This window comes from Corvus kubaryi, unplaced genomic scaffold (genome assembly GCF_017639235.1).
Source record: "Corvus kubaryi isolate FWS band 111438036 unplaced genomic scaffold, C.kubaryi_AGA036_p1.0 138, whole genome shotgun sequence".
NCBI lineage: Eukaryota > Metazoa > Chordata > Aves > Passeriformes > Corvidae > Corvus > Corvus kubaryi.
This window is the reverse complement of record NW_024580672.1, coordinates 13,011,523-13,028,580: the sequence shown is the minus strand read 5'-3', so window position 1 is coordinate 13,028,580 and position 17,058 is coordinate 13,011,523. Positions and strand designations below refer to the sequence as shown.

Here is a 17,058-nt window from a genome sequence, read left to right as displayed (position 1 = left end):
TACCAGTTAATCTCATTCATATTTAATAACCATGGGAGGCTTACATTTTGCTCTTTCCACTTGAGGTGGATTAAGCTGTTCTGTTTTTATCTGATACATATTCATTTGGCTTTGTAAACATACTTTTAGGTCTCTCTGTCCAGTCACTCTGTGGTCTCTAGGTACATAACTCCCATTGACTTCAGAGGCACTTAGATGTCCACTGTCCCTTGAAAATCCAGGTCTTGGTTTCCCATTTGTCAAAGTCAGTAACACTCCTTTGTGCTCCTCATATTTTATGAGTCTGAACACAGTAGGCCATGAATTTTTGGATACAGTAGTAGTAGGACTGCAGTAGTACCTCACTTGACAAATGTACATTTCCATGCAGTTTTCCATTAGGGCAGTGCATTTGTGTCTCATGCTCTCTTTGAGACTGTGGTTAGATGCTAAATGTCATTTTCCACCTGACTTGATGTATCACTTTCATACAAGTGTCCCAAATTATTTTTTTTCCTGTATACATTGAATCAGTTATTGTCATATCTGTTTGCATTTAGAAATATGAACTCTTCATTCCTAATATTTTCCATGGGAGACTAAAGTATCTTTGAAAAGTCTGACTGCTGTTGACAGCTGAAAAAAGCTGCTATATGTGAGTCTGGGGAAGTTTTCTCCATGTGCAACATAGGACAATTTCACCTAATACATAACTACAAGAAAAGTGCTTGATCCACTCCACTTTAGTCAGTGCAAAGTTATTCTTCACTGTTTCCTGAAAAATCAAAAGGCCTTTTTATCCTGCAGAATCCCAAAACACATTCATAAAACCTTTTATGACCAAAGTATTGTGATTTTCCTTTTTTTTTTTTTTTTTTAAATTTGGGGCACTTGATTGCTCTGCTTCATTTAACAGTAGCTGAGAACAGACTACCAACCTGTTTAAAAATGTAGAAATAATTGGCAGTTGTCAAACACTGGTCTTTGATTTGCATGCTATGAGTGCAACAACACTGAAATATCCCAAATCTTGCAAAAACAGGCACACAGAATTGCCACTGGCCACTTGGCCTGGAATGCAGTTGTAACACCATCTTCATGGATGGACTTGGTGAATTTGATGGTTGCAGAATTCAGATCTGCCACTTCAAAAGCACAAAATTCTTTCTCTTCAGTGAAAGGCAAATCTCTAATTAGTAACCTTTCAAGAAAATGAGTTATTTTTAGCACAAATCCAGTTCAAAAGGAATGCTCAGTAGGAAAATATTCTACTTAAAATTCAGTAGAGGGCAGTTACACTTGCTCAGTTTACTTCAGTGTATGGTTTTACTCAATAGGAGAATTCTGAGGGGTTATCTTTTTATTTATGCATTTAACAAATTATCTTCTTTCCAGGTTGTTTGCTAGTGTCAAGCATAACAAATGCATCTTCTTTAAGGCAAATTAAATGGAAGCAGAAGGTACATTCTGAATTCTGAAGTGATGTTTTCATATCAAGTAAAGGTTTCAGTGTTATCCTGAATTTCTGTTTAGTTCTACATTTGCGTGCTTTTCACTGGCCTATTCAAAATTACTGTAAAATAATGCAAAACAGGGGTAGGAGCAAATAGGTAATGGCATTTGAGGTCCTTAATCTTTTCTCTGAGAAGAGCTCTCAGCAACATAGCAGGATGGAGACTTTGGTAAACAGTAACATCAGCTGGTTGGTAGCCAACTGTACTCAACACTTTGCAGCTGTGGCCAGTATCTGTATCCAGCCAAAGAGATGGGAAATGACATGGATGACTGAATATCAAATGGACAGTGATGAGCTGCAGAGATTAAATACCTCTTGTGAATTTAAAACCATTGTGAGTGACATTCAGGAAGCCTGTAGGCATATATCTCTCTTGGGATTCTTTCCTTAAAGCAGATTTAGTTTTACATCTATTTCTTTGTAGGTGATGGAGCTTCTATCTTACTTTATAGTTTGGGGTTTTCTTTCACCCACCCTCCTAAGCTTTAGTGTTTCAGCACGTTTGCTTTCAGTACTTTTCTTTTCTCTGAATGTATTTCAGGTGTGTCCATCACTACAATATTTTTAGCAACAAGATTATGACAGCGAAAGCCTTCAAATCTCACAGAAAATTGTGACAATCAGTCCTGGAAATTAAATTCCAGGAAGAGGTTGATATATGGGGTAAATCATCTGATGTTTACTAGGAGAGGTTTTTTTAATATCTGTACCTTTGAATGATGATGAAGTCTTGCACTGGGAACTTAGGGGAGGTTGGGCCAATATTAAGAAGTAAAGGCAGGTGAGGAGAGAATGGAATAATATGAGCCAAAAGACCTTGTACCAGGGGCTTTTTTTTCCTTAGCCAGCTTTTCCTGATAGCTGCTTGTGTGCTGTAGGAGAGGCTGTGTGTGTCTCTTAATACCTTTAACTCCTGCCACATGACTATCAGCCCTCTCTCCCTCTCATCTTTTGCTCAGTGTACAGAGCAGCCCTTGATTCTCAAGACTGTTTTTGGTTGCCTTTGTTCATCAAAAATGGATCCTGGCTTTTATGTGCAGGTTCTCTTTGGGTTCATATCTCCTGGTCCATTCTTGTCCCAGAGTAACCACAGAAATATCCTCTGCCTCATGCTCTCACAGTGTCCCTGGATCCTCAACAGCAGCTTGAATTTAGCATCTTTCATTAAAGATCTGAAGAAATTCCTGCTGGAGTCAGTAAGTCAATAAGACTGTGCTCTTTCCAGTGCTAAGGCAAACGAGCTTTAGAGGCCCCATGTGAAGTGTCCAAGTTTATCCAGAGCAAGTGGCACAGTTTAAAGTAATCCACGTTGGCCCTGACTCCCGCTGCACTTTCCCAATGCTGGTTCAAGTTGCTTCCCCCCAAATCAATGTGCATAATTCTTTCCTTAGTTGTTTATTGATTTGCTCAATGAATTGAATAGAAGTGTAGCACTCATTAGTTGAGATCTTTACACAGTATCTATAAAATAATCAAGATTCTTAGCTAGTGCATACTGGCACAGTTGAATCGCATTCAATTAATCTAAACTAATTTACACCAGGGGTTTCAAAAGTCAGTAGAGGCATGGGAAAATGCCCTTCTCAGTGATAATTCTGCTTCTTGGTGCACATGGTTCTTTTAAAGTCCTAAATCTGACAAAATGCTAAGAGAAGCCAAATTAATTTTTGTTTTGTTCCATTTTTAAATTGGAATCTCTTTTTTTTCCATTCACAAATTGTCTGTTATTATTATTCATTATGTGTCCTTTGATGAAAAATGATATATGAAGAATAGTTCCTATTACTGAATTATTTTTGCACATCATGCGTAATTCTGCAAATGAAGCAGATAAAGTCAATGAGGCTCAGTTAAAGACCAAAACTAATTCTGAAAGCTAATTATTTTCACAAGAGAGACTCTTGAAGACTATAAATTAGGAGGTTGCTATTCTAAGAAGTTTTGTCTTCAGCTGAGTTAGTTGCATCTCCAGGAGGGAGAGATGAAGAGGGAGAGGCCTGAGGCCAACCTGTTCCCTAGCTGAAGGTCTGGCTGTTCAACTGGAGTCACATTGGTATTTTTGAAACAGGTCAAAGTACTATGATGTTTCCTTTTCTGCTTTTTAAACCAAAATGCATCCATGGTATTACTTGAGTGCAGAAATAAAGGGAAGAACAAACCCCGAAATGTTTACCATTGAAATCTTTTTATTGAACTGAGATCAGCCATTTTGTGGAAATTTACTTCAAAGACACTTTATTGTAAACAAATTATACAAGTCAGAACCACTCCTAGATTAAAGTCTGATAACTGAGCTAGAAATAGACTTGATAGAGTAAGAAAGGCAGGAGAATATCTTCTTCAATCTCAAAGCAAATGTCCTGACTGACCTTTCAGGTCCCGTTGGGACCATGTGAGGACCACAAACATTGCCAGGTCCAGCTTTAGAGAGCAGTGTCCAATCCCAAAGTGAATTTGGCCCTTGAGGTTTATGTAAGCTGCTCACTGACCTCAAATACTGGCTTTTGTAAGCCATTATGTATGGTTTCTATTTCAGATAATTTTTAGGAGTACAGAAATGCATTTTCACTCTGTATGTCTGTTTTGAAAAGAATCTTGTTTTCCACATAAAGAAAAATGAAAATATTGTACCAAACAAGCAAACATTTTAAAAACATGTCTGAATGCATCTGTTCTTCCCTCAGAAGTGTGTGTCAGGAATCTCCAGAGCTGCCCGAGGAAGGCAGATGTTTGATTCTCATTAGAACTTCTGGCACTTTTGAAGATCTTGGGCTGTTACTCACTTTTTTCACTTGTTCAGATTCCACAAAGACTGAGGCAAAAAAAAAACCCCAAAAAACTGTACACAAAAAGCCACTGAGAGAACATGTATTAATCGAGCCAAGGAAATATGCTTTATACTCTGAGCAGAATGAACAGTTCTGCTGCCAGTTTTGACACTTTGTGTGTAGTCTCGGAACAGTTACGGCTGTTTCAAGCCTCTGCTGAGACACTGATGGTCTCAGGCACAAATGATTTTAGTCTGAGATGAATTTGTACAGGATGTTGTACAATCAAGTCCTCATTCATAACCAAGTAAAAATGCAATGCAGTAATAATAAATTTCTGTTGTGACTCCTTCTTTCTCTCGTTCTTCCTTTTCCTTACTACTTACCCTTACTGCCTCTCTCCTTCTTGTTTTTCCTTTCCATGGGCCCTCCAGAGAGGAATACTTGTTGATGTCTCTCTCACACACATCTTGCCTGCTGGGAGGCAGCCACAGCACCCCTCAGCTGCTGTTTTGCCTCTTCACTCAGTGCCACAGGAGCCCTCAGGCAGGCCAGGGGAGAGCTCACTGTCCTTTCAAGTCACTAGTGCCCAACCAAGTCTCTTGTACCTTCTCATGCTGACTTTCTCCAGATTCTCCCATTCTTCCATTTCTTGCCCAAATCCTTGAGGAAGCCATTCTCCAGTACTACACAGCAACATTTGCTAGCTGCAGACTCAGTTATGTATCACACTAACCCTCTGTTTGTATAGAAGGCATCATGTATGTTTTTTACATCTGCTGTTTCCCTGCCATTTTGTGCAGCTATCACAGTGCATTGAAGAGGAATGGTACAATGTGGTTGGCTATTTTCTTTAGTTTACTGTCTTGTATTTGCTTTTTTATTTCTCTCTTTTTTTTTTTTTTTCCAGAGGCTCAGCTGCCCAGCAGCATCAGAGCAGAAAGGAAAATTCCTACAGGGTTGTGGAAGAGAGCTGTTAAGTTTTGTTCAGGACTGGATACAGCCAGGATATTTTTCCCATTAGTTCCCTGAGCCATTAATGTACCTGGTTTACAGCATATCAGTCTGCATCTGTTGCTCCAGTTTTAGAGATGAGAAACTTTTTATAGTTGTCAATCTTGGTTATTAATATGCTCAAATCTTTTAAGAGGGCTATAATTTGCTTCCCAGGCATTCTTCATGTACTGCACATCTTTGTGTCACCATCCCTGCTGCTCTGAGCTCAACAGATGGCTGTTTGAATGCAGGTGGTATTTTTTCTTGCTATTGGAAGAAATATATTTACTGCTCATTCTGGCACACATGAAATAAATTGTAACTTTAAAGAGATATATTTAAAAATATAAATAAAATGCCTGTAAGAGTTATTGCCAAATTGATATTGGACCAAAGGCACCTATTCAAGTTATCAGCAGCTAGAAATTAAGTGTATGAGCCAAGAGTATTGAAAGAGCCATTAAGAATGTTAAAAAAAAAAAAGAGGCAGATAAATCTCATACTGTGACGAATGATAGCCAAGGAACATCTAATCATATCTGGGTAGAATTTACTGAAATAGCTCAACCAGACAAAAGTGAAGAACATGAAAAAGATGGTGTAAAATTATTGGAATGTTCTTTTTTTCTGACAATTTTACATTAATCTTCGAGAACGAATAAGGATTTATTTAAAACAAATTAAATTAAGTGGTGGGCACTAGAATACAATTCCTCTTGATCCTGGTATGGCTATAAAAACACATTTTCAGCAGCTGCATATTAAGGGTTATAGGGGATGTTGTGTTTACACTTTTCCAACCACCTCTCCCTAATAAGCCAGCCTGGAGAACTGTGACTGTTCAATTGGAAAATTGATCTCCGCTGTAAGAAAATGTTCAATACATGAAACATCAGGCAAATGAACATACAAAAGACACACAACAAACTATCAACGCCATGTCCATAGGCTTCCATTCCTTGATTAATCTAGCTGGATTTTTTGTTTTTAATGGCAACATGCCTGGAACTTCTTGCATGTAATGAAGTGTGATGTGGAAAAAATGGATCTGTGCATATTGCAACGCACTGACTTAAAAAAAAAGGCATGTTTGCCAACAGATTGGACCACAGTTTGGCTTCTTTACTGTACAAATTCAGTTTTAATGGGGTCTTATTTCAGCAAATGCTCATCTTTTCTGTTGTGTCCTGAAAGGAGGAGTAATCTGCTTCATTTCTGTTAGAGGTCTACTGATGTCATCAGAGTTATGGCAACATAATCTGGTGATCTGAAAGCTCTGTGGAACGTCTCCCCCATGGAAGAGAGTGGGTTATGCATGTAACCCATGAGAAGAGATGGAACATGCATTTTGTTTAAGCCACATTCTGTAGTCAGTAAACACTTCCAGATTTGAGCTGGTTCTGGTACATATTTAAGGATTAGGGAGCAGCTGTCTTGAAACGCAGAACTGGATGAAATGAAATTTGCTTTTAGAACTTGAAAATTAACTGCAAGCTGTGTCAAGGATCTAAACCATTCATTTTTATTCAGGTATATCACATGTTATGAACATCCTCTAAGCTCATGGAACTGGCCACTCAATGAGCAAGAAGTTGTTTATTACGTGCAAATGTACATTAACAAATGAAATGTTTCTTTTCCCTTGAACAGTGAATGAGTTCACTGATGTGCTGCTGCTGGCTGGTCCTGTGGACATTTTCACATGTGGGTGGAACATTCTTTTGGGGCTCAATTCCCTTTTGATGCTGGGCTGCTCCCACAGAGGTGTGACAGGGTACCGTTTTGCTCAGTCAGTGCTAACCATGCACAAATAATTCTGTCCAAATTCCTTCATTGTAAGGTGATAGGAATCTGTGCTCGGAAAGGCTGCAAAAATCTTTGCTTTGCCTGCAGCTCCATTTCCTACCCACCTATTGGCAATCTAAACCAATGATCAAGAAACAAATGTGTTTCTTATTTCCTCTTTTTTTTGTTTGTTTGGGTTTTTTTTCCTTCCCAGATTTCAGAAACGCTGATCCAGAAACTGAACCAAAACCTGGTCCATTTTGAGTTGAAGCCAGGAGTTCGAATCCTTGTCCATGCTGCCCACTTAACAGCAGGTGAGTATCCTCTTTCTGTGTATGCCTTCTGTGTTGCTCTGTAGCACAGCAAGCAATATATTGATGGTAGTAGTGTGCTAACAGCTGTATTTTAAACATTTCTTATTTTTATATCACAATAACAACCCAGTGTATGATCAGACCTTACAATATCTGCTCTACCTCCCCTTTCTATATCATGCCAAAAAGATATAGTGGCTTTTGCATCTACAGCTAATCCTTTTGTTTTCTTAGGTGCAAAAATTGACTGGTTTTTTGAAAATGTGGTATAAATAGCAGTGGAAGTGTGTATTTCTTGGTTAGCTCTGAAATATTCAACAGCTAAGCAGCACCAATGGCATTTTCACAATGGGTCACACAGTGCAAAAGTTACCTGCTAGCCTTGGATATGTTCAGATATTCTAGAGTCAACAAATATTTGAAGCAACTAAACACTGCTCAAAAGTTGTTCAGCAGTCTGAAAGACTAGAAGCAATATACACATGCACAAAAATAAGATCAGGCAGTTTGGACTTTAACTAATCCTATCTCAAAATAAGTAATCTCCAGAGTACTGATATTTAATTACTTATGTCTCTGTCTATTCTGCATGCTAAAACATCATTTCACAGCACAGGTCCTATTTAACTATTACAAGAGATGGGGCAAACCAATCCACACTCTTAGGAGTTCATTGTCCCCAGGCACTGCTGATAATTCTGATCATTTGGTATCAGCTTCTTTTGATAACCTGCAATCTTAAACCCTCAGTTCATTTGTACCAGCAAACTGCTCTCCTAAAAGCTTTTTGTGGGATGAATGGATGGCCCAACCTGGTGTCAGTCCATGTGCTGCCTTGTAAGCAGTAAGGCAAAAGAGACTATCAAGAAAGGGTGTAATGTAACTGCACTTAAATCCCCCCAAAAGAAAGGCCTGAGGTTTCCAATATTTTATTTTTCTAAGCAGAACTTTCTAATATCTGTCCGGGGAATATTGCTGTATGTTTCTGCCTTCCATTAGCTGTGGAACAGATGACCAGATGCTTATTTTTAGACAAGTTAGAACCAAAAGTATATAATGTGAGCTTCAAAAATGGAGTTATGTGCAATTGCTCATAATTTTTACCAAGAATGCACGTTTTTATTTGTATTTACACACAGACACCAAGAAGGAGTGCATTTTGTCCATGAGATATGCAAACACTCCTTTGTTCTGCAAGGTAGGCTTTGTTGTACTCTCTCAAAGCCACTGGTGAGTGATTGCTGTAACTGGACTCACAGTGTCCTATAGGAACACTGTAGGATTTTGTCTCTTGCAGAAACAGGATTCAGTATGAATGCAAAATGAGCTTGGATGGCCAAACTATGTATTTCCAAACCCAGAGAGCAGCCACTGTGAGGTCTTTGAGGGATTATGACTCCTTAACAAGCTGCAGAGGTGATGACTGTTCTCTGAGTAAAAGGCCCAATTTCATGATATCGAAACTTGTGAATCGTTTAAAATTTGACAAAAGCGATGAGAGACTTATTTCTCTGCTGAAAGCTACTGTTTTGGTTGTTAAGAAATAAGAAGAACTGTCCTTTGGAAATCCAAGTTTTTATAAAAAATTAAGTAAAATGAAGCAGGGAAGCGTGGAACGTAGGACAGCACCAGAAGCAACCCTTAGAAAACACAGTCCCAGGGGATGCACATGCCCAAAGGTGCTGCTCTGGGCTATGTTATCCCTTCTTTTCCAGCCTTTTCACTGTGATTTTGTGTTGGATTCTGGCAGTTACGGGCTGTAGTTGGCTGAACCACAAAGCTCAGCATGTGTTTTTGGAAGTGTACACACATATATATGTACACATTTATGTTGCTGTGCCTCAGTGCACATGTATGTTCCACCCCTGTGTGTGCCTGGCCATGCACAGCAGCATTTTCTGCAGCAGAGGAGCTGCAGGGAGCAAAAGTGCAAGTGTCTGAAGTAGGCTGGAGAGGATATTCAAGCAGAACCTGTAGAAATGAGCCTCTGTGTGTGTGTGTTGTGAGCGTGTGCATTCCCTGGAGCACAGAAGAATGACAGGCGTTGGCCTCAGCTCATTTCAGACTTCTGTCTTTTTTGTTCAGACCATACTGGAGGAAGGATTAATTTATAGCAATTATAGACAACAGATTGCAATTCATTCATCATGTTCATTCCTTCTTCTCATGAGATAAAAAACAAACCAATGTCCAGACAACAACTTCAGCTCGAAGGCAGAGGAAAATATGCCAATATTTCTCACAAAGCAGTTAAATAGCTGTTTATTACTAGGCTCTCAGTGCAGCATTAGAGCAAGAACATTGAGTGATGCTGAATCTGAATAGGCTGGAGAGCCACTTTGTCATCCCACAGAACTGCAGAGACCCACAAAACACAGACGGAGAGGGGACAGAGTGGAGATGTGTGAGGAATTCATAGTAATGGATTATTTCATTCTGGTGCCTGCTTGATGTGGGAAGGGGAAGGTTTCTCTCTTCTCTTCGTAAATTTTGGCTTTATCAGTCTGGCTGTGAAGCTGAAAACACGTGCATGTGATGTGTGTGCCTTTGTGTGTGTGCCTGTTTCCTTGTGTCTTCTGGCTCTGGTTTAGGAGGGGTCTGTTCAGTGCATGTGAAGAGATGCAAGAGGGGGAGGATGTGTTTGGCAGCAGTTCAAGTTAACTTTGACTGCCTTGCAGAGGAGGGCACTACCTGGGCCACATTCTGTGTGTGAGGATGTGTTTGGTCCCTGTAATGGAGCTCTGTGTCTGTCTGCAGTACAGTGAATCGGTGTCTGCATGAACAACTGACTCCTCTGCACCTACATGTGAAACTGCTTGGATGCTCACTGCCTTCCTGTGTGTGAGAGGGATGGAAACTCTGTTTAATACAATTCACTTTGTATTTCTGGGAAATCCACGCTTCTGTATGGGTTGGGTGGCCTTATTTTGGGAGGAGTTACAGCAAAATGGTGAGCAAAACTCTGAGGAGAAATAGAGAGAGGCTCTTTGTCTAATTAAGATTGGTTTTGGTGTGTTTTGTTTTGTTTTCTTGAATCTGAAAGAAAGGTCTTTAAGGAGAAAGCTGTGGAATGTCCCATCAAGGGGTATGTTGAGGACCACAAGGGATCTGAACCTGGGTTTCTTCCCAGGTGGATTAGAAAGGGGAAAAGCCCTGGAGATGTGTAGACATGCTACAAGTGCAGTAAGAGGGGAGAATGAACTGCATTTCTGGAGGGAGCAGCTTTCACTTCAGGCTGGGGCTGGCTTTTACCTTCTCCTCTCTTGCAGCTCCCCTGGTGGACCTCACTCCCAGTCACAGTGGTTCAGCCATGCTGATGCTCCTCTCTGTCGTTTTTGTGGGACTAGCTGTGTTTGTCATCTACAAGTTCAAAAGGTATGACCTTCCCTGAGCCATTTCCTTCTCTCCATTGCTGCCTTTCACTGAGGTGTTTGGGGTTTGTTTCACCGTTTTTTTTTTTTCTGAGGGAGTTGTTTTTTCATTTGTAAAAGCTGATACTACATCATCTGCCAGAGTACCACACAATGATGGTTTCTGTTAATGTTTTAGGAAGATTCCTGGCCTTAATATATATGCACAGATGCAGAATGAAAAAGATCAAGAGATGGTCAGTCCAGTCAGTCAGAGGGAAAGCATACCTAATGTCCCTCAAAGTGAGCTGATGAGCCCTGAGCAACTAGTAGATGAGAAGTTGGAAGTCCACCCCATAGGTAAATAACTTGCAGCATCCTGCAGCTGGTCAGACTCTGACTTATAATTGGCTAACCTTTTTCTCAGCCTCCCCTCTTCCCATATTCCTGCACAATCCTCCTCCCATCCTCTTCTGCTGCAACATTAGTTTTGCTACAGGAAACCTTCTAACTCTTCCCTCTCCCTCACTGCCGTGTGATGAAAGGGAGGGGAACAACTTTAGGCTTTTTCTCTCTCCTAGTTGCTCTACGTAGATCCCTTCCCCTTCTCAAAAAAATCCTGCTGGCAATGTAATTTATTTTGCTGGGGCTGATATAGTTGTGGGGCTAAGCCCCATATCCAGAAGAACTTCAGCCACCCTCACCTGGAACATGGAGGTGAGCAGGTGATTCGGTAAGTAAAGACTAAAAGCTAAATATCTGTTGATGTTTTGACTGCTGGGATCTTTGTGCTGTGCCAGACCTTGTTGCCAGCAGCAATGCTAGTCTGGCTGATTCCCAAATAAACCAAGCAAAACCTGGGATCTCAGTACTGGACAGCTGGTTTTATCCTCAGGCCGACTTCTCCCACAGGTCTCTGTGTTTGAGCATTTCCAAAAGCAGGCTTTTCTAGGACCTAAAGTGAATAGATTTGGACAGTACATTCTGGTATCAGCCACACATTTGCTCATGCTTACGTTTTCTGTTACCCTGGCTACAGTAGAAGTGTTGGGACAGAGCAGGGAGGTTTCAGTCTGGAGACATGTTCTAAAGCCAGGATTGCTTATGCATTGCTCAGCTTCACCCATGAGGTGACAATTCTGCAGGTCCAAACTGGAGGCACCCCTGCAAATAGGGACATGCACCTATTTTAGAGGAATTTAGAGAAAAGGCTGCCCAGGGATATTGTGGAATGTCCTTCTCTGGAGATAGTCAAAACTCTCCTGGACACGATCCTGTGCAACCTGCTCTGGGTGAAATTGTTTTAGCAGGGGGATTGGACTAGATGTTCTCCAGAGGTCCCTTCCAGCCCCAGCTGTTCTGTGATTCTGTGACTTAGGCAGGAGTGAAGCACAGTTGCAACTGAGATTCCTTACTTGCACAGTTTCATCGGCTTAAACAAACCTTAGATCTCACCTGAGGGTGTCCCCAAAATCTATTGGAGTGTCTGTTAAAGCAGGCTTGGAGTCACAGCTACTGTAGAGAGGGAACAAGGAAAAGGGCAATTAACGGGGGGAGTGTGATGTGCTAAGATTGTGGCCTGTGAAACAACCTGGGAGGAAAAAGAAGAAAGACTCTTGATGAAACTGATGTCTAAGCTGGAAGCTCCACTGCAGTCAGTGCTTATCTCTCCTAAACTGTTCACTAAGGAGATTTTTTTAGCTATTAAAAGCTTTTAAGCAGCTATTCATCAGCAGACCTGGACAGCCCTGCTTGGCAGAACACAGGACGGAGAGAGGGGACCAACCTTCCCATGTGGTATTCCCCATACAGAGCAACCTCAGGCCACAGTCAAGAACCCAAGGAAAGGAAATGCAACCAAGGTAGTCTGGACAGAGGACTTCCAAAAAGCTTGTGGATCACCAAGAGATTTCAAGCCAAGACCCAGAGTGGTGGGTCCTAAACTTTAACAATTATTTTTTACGTTTGGTGTTTTTGTTTTGGTTTGTTTTTTTTTTTCCCCTAGAAACCTCCAAGGCAAAACTGCAGTAAGATGCTAAGAGAGAAACACCCAATTTCAAGTCAGGAACTCACTTTCTATACTTGGGTGGGCTTGGGCTTTGAGCTTCCCATTTCTAAAAGAATGCAGTGGTGGTGGTTCATGCTGTTCCAAGAGCAGGGAAAAACGTGTTTTCACAGGTCACTCAGACTGCAGTGGCAAGGGTCAGTCACTGCTAGCTCTATGCAAGGTACCTTCAAAACTGCTCTTGCTGGTGGTGGAAACTTAAACCCTAGGAGGCTCCAGGATAAGAGAAGTGAAAAGAAAATTTTGGTGGCAGGTTTTCATTTGGTGCATCTATAGCAGTTCTGGCTTTCTGTAACAGCCAGAATTCTCTACCTTTTTCAGATGTGCTACTGGACACTGCGTTGAACCAGAAATTGGCCTTTTACAGCTCCTTGGTTCACACCTGTCACTGCACTAATGAGCACTAAAGTTAAATGTGTGAGATACACAGACTCAATTATGTATTAAAAGGAATCAGTCCTACAAACTTCTTCCTAAGAGTGTTTTTTTGTCCTGTCAGTGAGATGAATGAGAAAACTGAATCAGAGCTCATTGACAAAATGAAAAGGTCTGGACCTAGGTGTGAACAGAATAGAAAGTGCAAAGGCACTCTCCTATACAACCACCTCATCTGTTTCTGGAAATCAGCAATTTCTTTTTTAATGAGTTTTCTTTCTTTTGGGAAAACAAAGCAAGACTGTAATTGGGTGTTCCTCTTTTGTATGCATGTTCAGAAACCCTTTTTTTTTTTTCATCACCTTTGACTAACATTCAGGGATCCTGCCTTGGAGGAATCTGAATTCATGTCCCTGCATCATTTAATTTTCTCTCCAAACTCTAGCAGCAAAACTTCACATTCCTGTTTTCTGGATGTGAGTGATTTAGGCACTTCTTCTGCAAATGCAAAGGTTAAAGTCATTTATGAAATTTCCAACACCTTATCACTGCAAATGAGTTACACATTTCCTCTGAGGACCTCAACCCCTCCTTCCCTCTGCCCCTCTGCTCCTGCCTTTCCCTCTACTGTTCAGCATGGGTGAATCATCTTCATTAGCAAAAGAACAGGACATCACCTTCAGTGTTTGAATGACAAGAAAATATTTCTGGAAAGAATGTGTCAGTCTGGAATAGCTGAATCCCAAAGGCCATCAATTTGATACCTGCAAGTGTCTTCCCTGACTAAATAATGCATGTTATTTACTGACTTTTATTTTGTTCTTTGCCACAGGAAGTATTTCCACAGCTGCTGAGCCCCAGAGCACAAAAGAAATCCCTACCTATGTAAATGGTTGAATTGAGGACACCAACATCTGTATCTAAAAAAGGAGAGCTCACTGCATTTGGACTTTTTAATTCTTCAGATGACAAAGGGTTTTTAGCTTTAAGCCTGTGCATGTGGACATTATACTGAGACCATAGTGGAACTGCATTGTACAGGTGTTCAATTTTAGTGGGGGGTGGGGGGAGAGGAACTGGTACCACTATTCACTCCTGCGGCCCTTCCCCTCACCCTTTCACTCTCTTTTTTCTGATCTGTCTCTAATTTGTAGAAATTCATAATGATATAGGCCAAGAATATGCATGGGGGGGTCTCTTCTTTAGGGAGAGGGGTGGGCTGGGATGTGGGGGGAGAAGGGCTGGGGCGGTGGGAGGTGGGAGGGAGTGTTTAGGGTTCTTGGCTTTAGGTTTAACTGCTCTTTTAGCACTTTGGGCTGCGGGAGGGGTAGCCGCCCCAGCAGATTTCCATAGGACACAAAAAAAGAATCACACTGGAGTTTAAAGGCACTGAAAATATTCTTGGTCAGTGTGGTTTATGTCTCTGTTTGGACTCTGCCCTTCATTCCTCTAGCTGCAGCTGCTGCCTGTGCCCCACACTGCGAGGAGGCTGAGTGTGAGGTTGGGTGATGCCAACTGCTAGGCCAAGCTCCTTAGACACCTTCCTTAGCCTGCTCACACCAAGGCATCCCACTGGTAGAGCCATGGGAAGATAACGGTGCCTCCTAACCCTGAACAGACCAGAACAAGCATTCATTGCAGGCAGGAGGTTATTGTCAGCAAGAACTCACGCTGTACTTTGTATCAGCCTTACACCTTCAGTTCTGGCTGAGAGAAAGCGACACCCTCAGCTCCATGTAGTGCTGATGGCTGAATTTGTCTGGGGAAGTCCCAGGAGATCTCTGCCTTTTCAGAGTCACCCAAAGGCCTGTCAGTTTTTTGAAAGACACCCTGTCCATAGGATAGGGAGCAGGGAAAGGTCTGTGCACAGTTTTCCTGTGGCTTTCTTGGCACCCCCATTGGTTGCAGATCTGCAAGCTCCTGCCACTGTGGGCAGAGAAGGGAGATTTTGGCCTGGGACTGTTGCCGTGCATTTTGAGCCTCAGCACTGCAGGACCACTCTCACACAAGATTTGATTTCTTACCAATAACTTAAGCTTGTATCTTACGCTGCAAGTGGAAATGAGGCTGTAGGACATGTTCACATAGACTGTGCAAGGGAACAGCAGAAAGCAGGATTAGCACACCTCGAACAAGTCCTCCAAAGACACTGGATATCTGTCTGAAGCCTAACCCATGGTCATTACAACTGTTGATTTCCAACCCAACTCAGGTAATTAAACCTAGCACCAGGACTTTGGTTTGGAGTGTAAAGAGAGAAATGCTGTAACCAATGTACACTTGCCTAACTATGTTAGGAGGAGGCAAGTAGAGGCCAGCTGATAATCAGTGAGGCACATGTAGGAGGCATCCTGATTGCTGACATGGGTGGGTTTTGTGCAGTAGACATTGCACATGGCAACTCGAGTCAAAACCAGGAGAAAGCAGCATGGTCAGTGTGGCCCAGAGTCCCAGGGCAGGGATTTGGTGGTGGTGGGTTTGAATTTCTCCATCACAAAGTGAGCACAAACCTAAATCAACACACTTGCTGGCAAAACAAAAATGATACCAAGGACATTAGGCCCGTAGTAGTTAAAAGGATTATCACAGTACAGAGTCCTCTGCCTCTTTCTGCAGTTTCTCTGAAGACAGGTAGAAACACAGCAGTTTGTATGGCTTTGCTATTGTGTTTGCAACTACAGCTTTAAGAAAGATGGGAAAGTTTTGGCTGCAACTGTATAATAGTCCCCACTGAAGTCCAACATTAGCCAACTTATTTTTATAGTAAGCCAATCAAAAAGTTTTCTTATAGTGTTGGAACTATTTCTAATTTTAAAATTATTTTTTGATGTACTTTTTCATCTTCTTTTTCCCTTTCGTTAAATACTATGTAGCGTAATGTATAATTGCTATGGTTTATTGCTTTTACAGTCATATTTATTAAACAGATTATGTCTCTAAATGAAGGCCCATGTTTTTGTTGCTCATTTTAGCCTCTGTCCCTGACTGGGATCACTAACAGTATTAAAACAGTAGGTAGTTGATAACCTAAAAAAGATATGGATGTTAAGAAATGGGGGAAAATGCAGTTCCTAGAAGCAAGATGCCAATATAAAGGTAACTTTCTCAGTCCTCAGTTTTTTTGGTTCCCAAACCAGCAATGATAGAGCTCTGAACAGTTCCCTGGAAATCCAGCTCCATTCCTTGTCCATGCTTATCCTTCCCCATGCACAGTCTCTGTTGAAGGTTCCTTTAAAATATCTTCTTTTGGCTCTGCTTCTGCCAGCACTGATGAAGGAAAGTCTGAATTATTAGCATTACTGATTCATTTACATGTGAATAAAATGAAGCTTAGGAAGTTTCTGTCAGCTTGCCATATCACAGTGGATGCATGTTGCTGAGAAAAAAAAGAAGAAAACAGAACTTCTCTGCTTTTCAAGTCAGGGTGCAACCACCAGATCATTCTACCTCTTGTAACAGGTTCAGTGCTCTGACTTTTTTTGTACCTCAGGATATGAATTTATATATGCACATAAGTATTCAAAGGTCTGGGGTTTGGGTATCCTCAACAACCAAGGCTGTGGTATGACATGTTGTAAGTCCAGGAGTCATGAGTTTTCCATTGGAGGAGTGTGTAGTTTTCAATCCTGGGCAGATGCCAGTGTAATTAACAATTATTAGCCTAGAATGTGCAAGGGGACACTGCAGCCTTCTCCATTTAGGCTGGAATGGCTACAGTGCAGGTGACTCAGTGAGGTGTGTGAAGCCATAATCTGCTTTAATAGTTTAAGTACCCACCTGAATTAGCAGGCATCTGTTCTGGCCATAAACACTAAGTCTGGTTTGGCAAGCATCTCTCTGCAGCATTTTCAGATCATTCTCTTCAGCTAGTTGTGTGTCCTGAGGCAGAGACTGATTGTTATTTGTAGTT

At 41.3% G+C, this 17,058-nt stretch overlaps 1 protein-coding gene across 4 annotated transcripts in view; it reads left to right on the top strand.

Annotated features, from left to right (window-relative positions):
- The window catches only part of LOC121660173 (VPS10 domain-containing receptor SorCS1-like), a 264,051-nt gene extending 247,958 nt beyond the window's left edge, over positions 1-16,093 (top strand). The window contains exons 24-28 of one of the 4 annotated variants that reach the window (XM_042019275.1): positions 7,259-7,358; positions 10,628-10,733; positions 10,908-11,068; positions 12,521-12,639; positions 13,981-16,093. In XM_042019275.1, the coding sequence (XP_041875209.1) occupies positions 7,259-7,358; positions 10,628-10,733; positions 10,908-11,068; positions 12,521-12,639; positions 13,981-14,037 (543 nt within the window). In that variant the 3' untranslated portion in view covers positions 14,038-16,093. The other 3 variants (XM_042019278.1, XM_042019277.1, XM_042019276.1) reach the window with 3 other exon arrangements.
- The last annotated feature ends 965 nt before the right edge of the window (positions 16,094-17,058 follow it).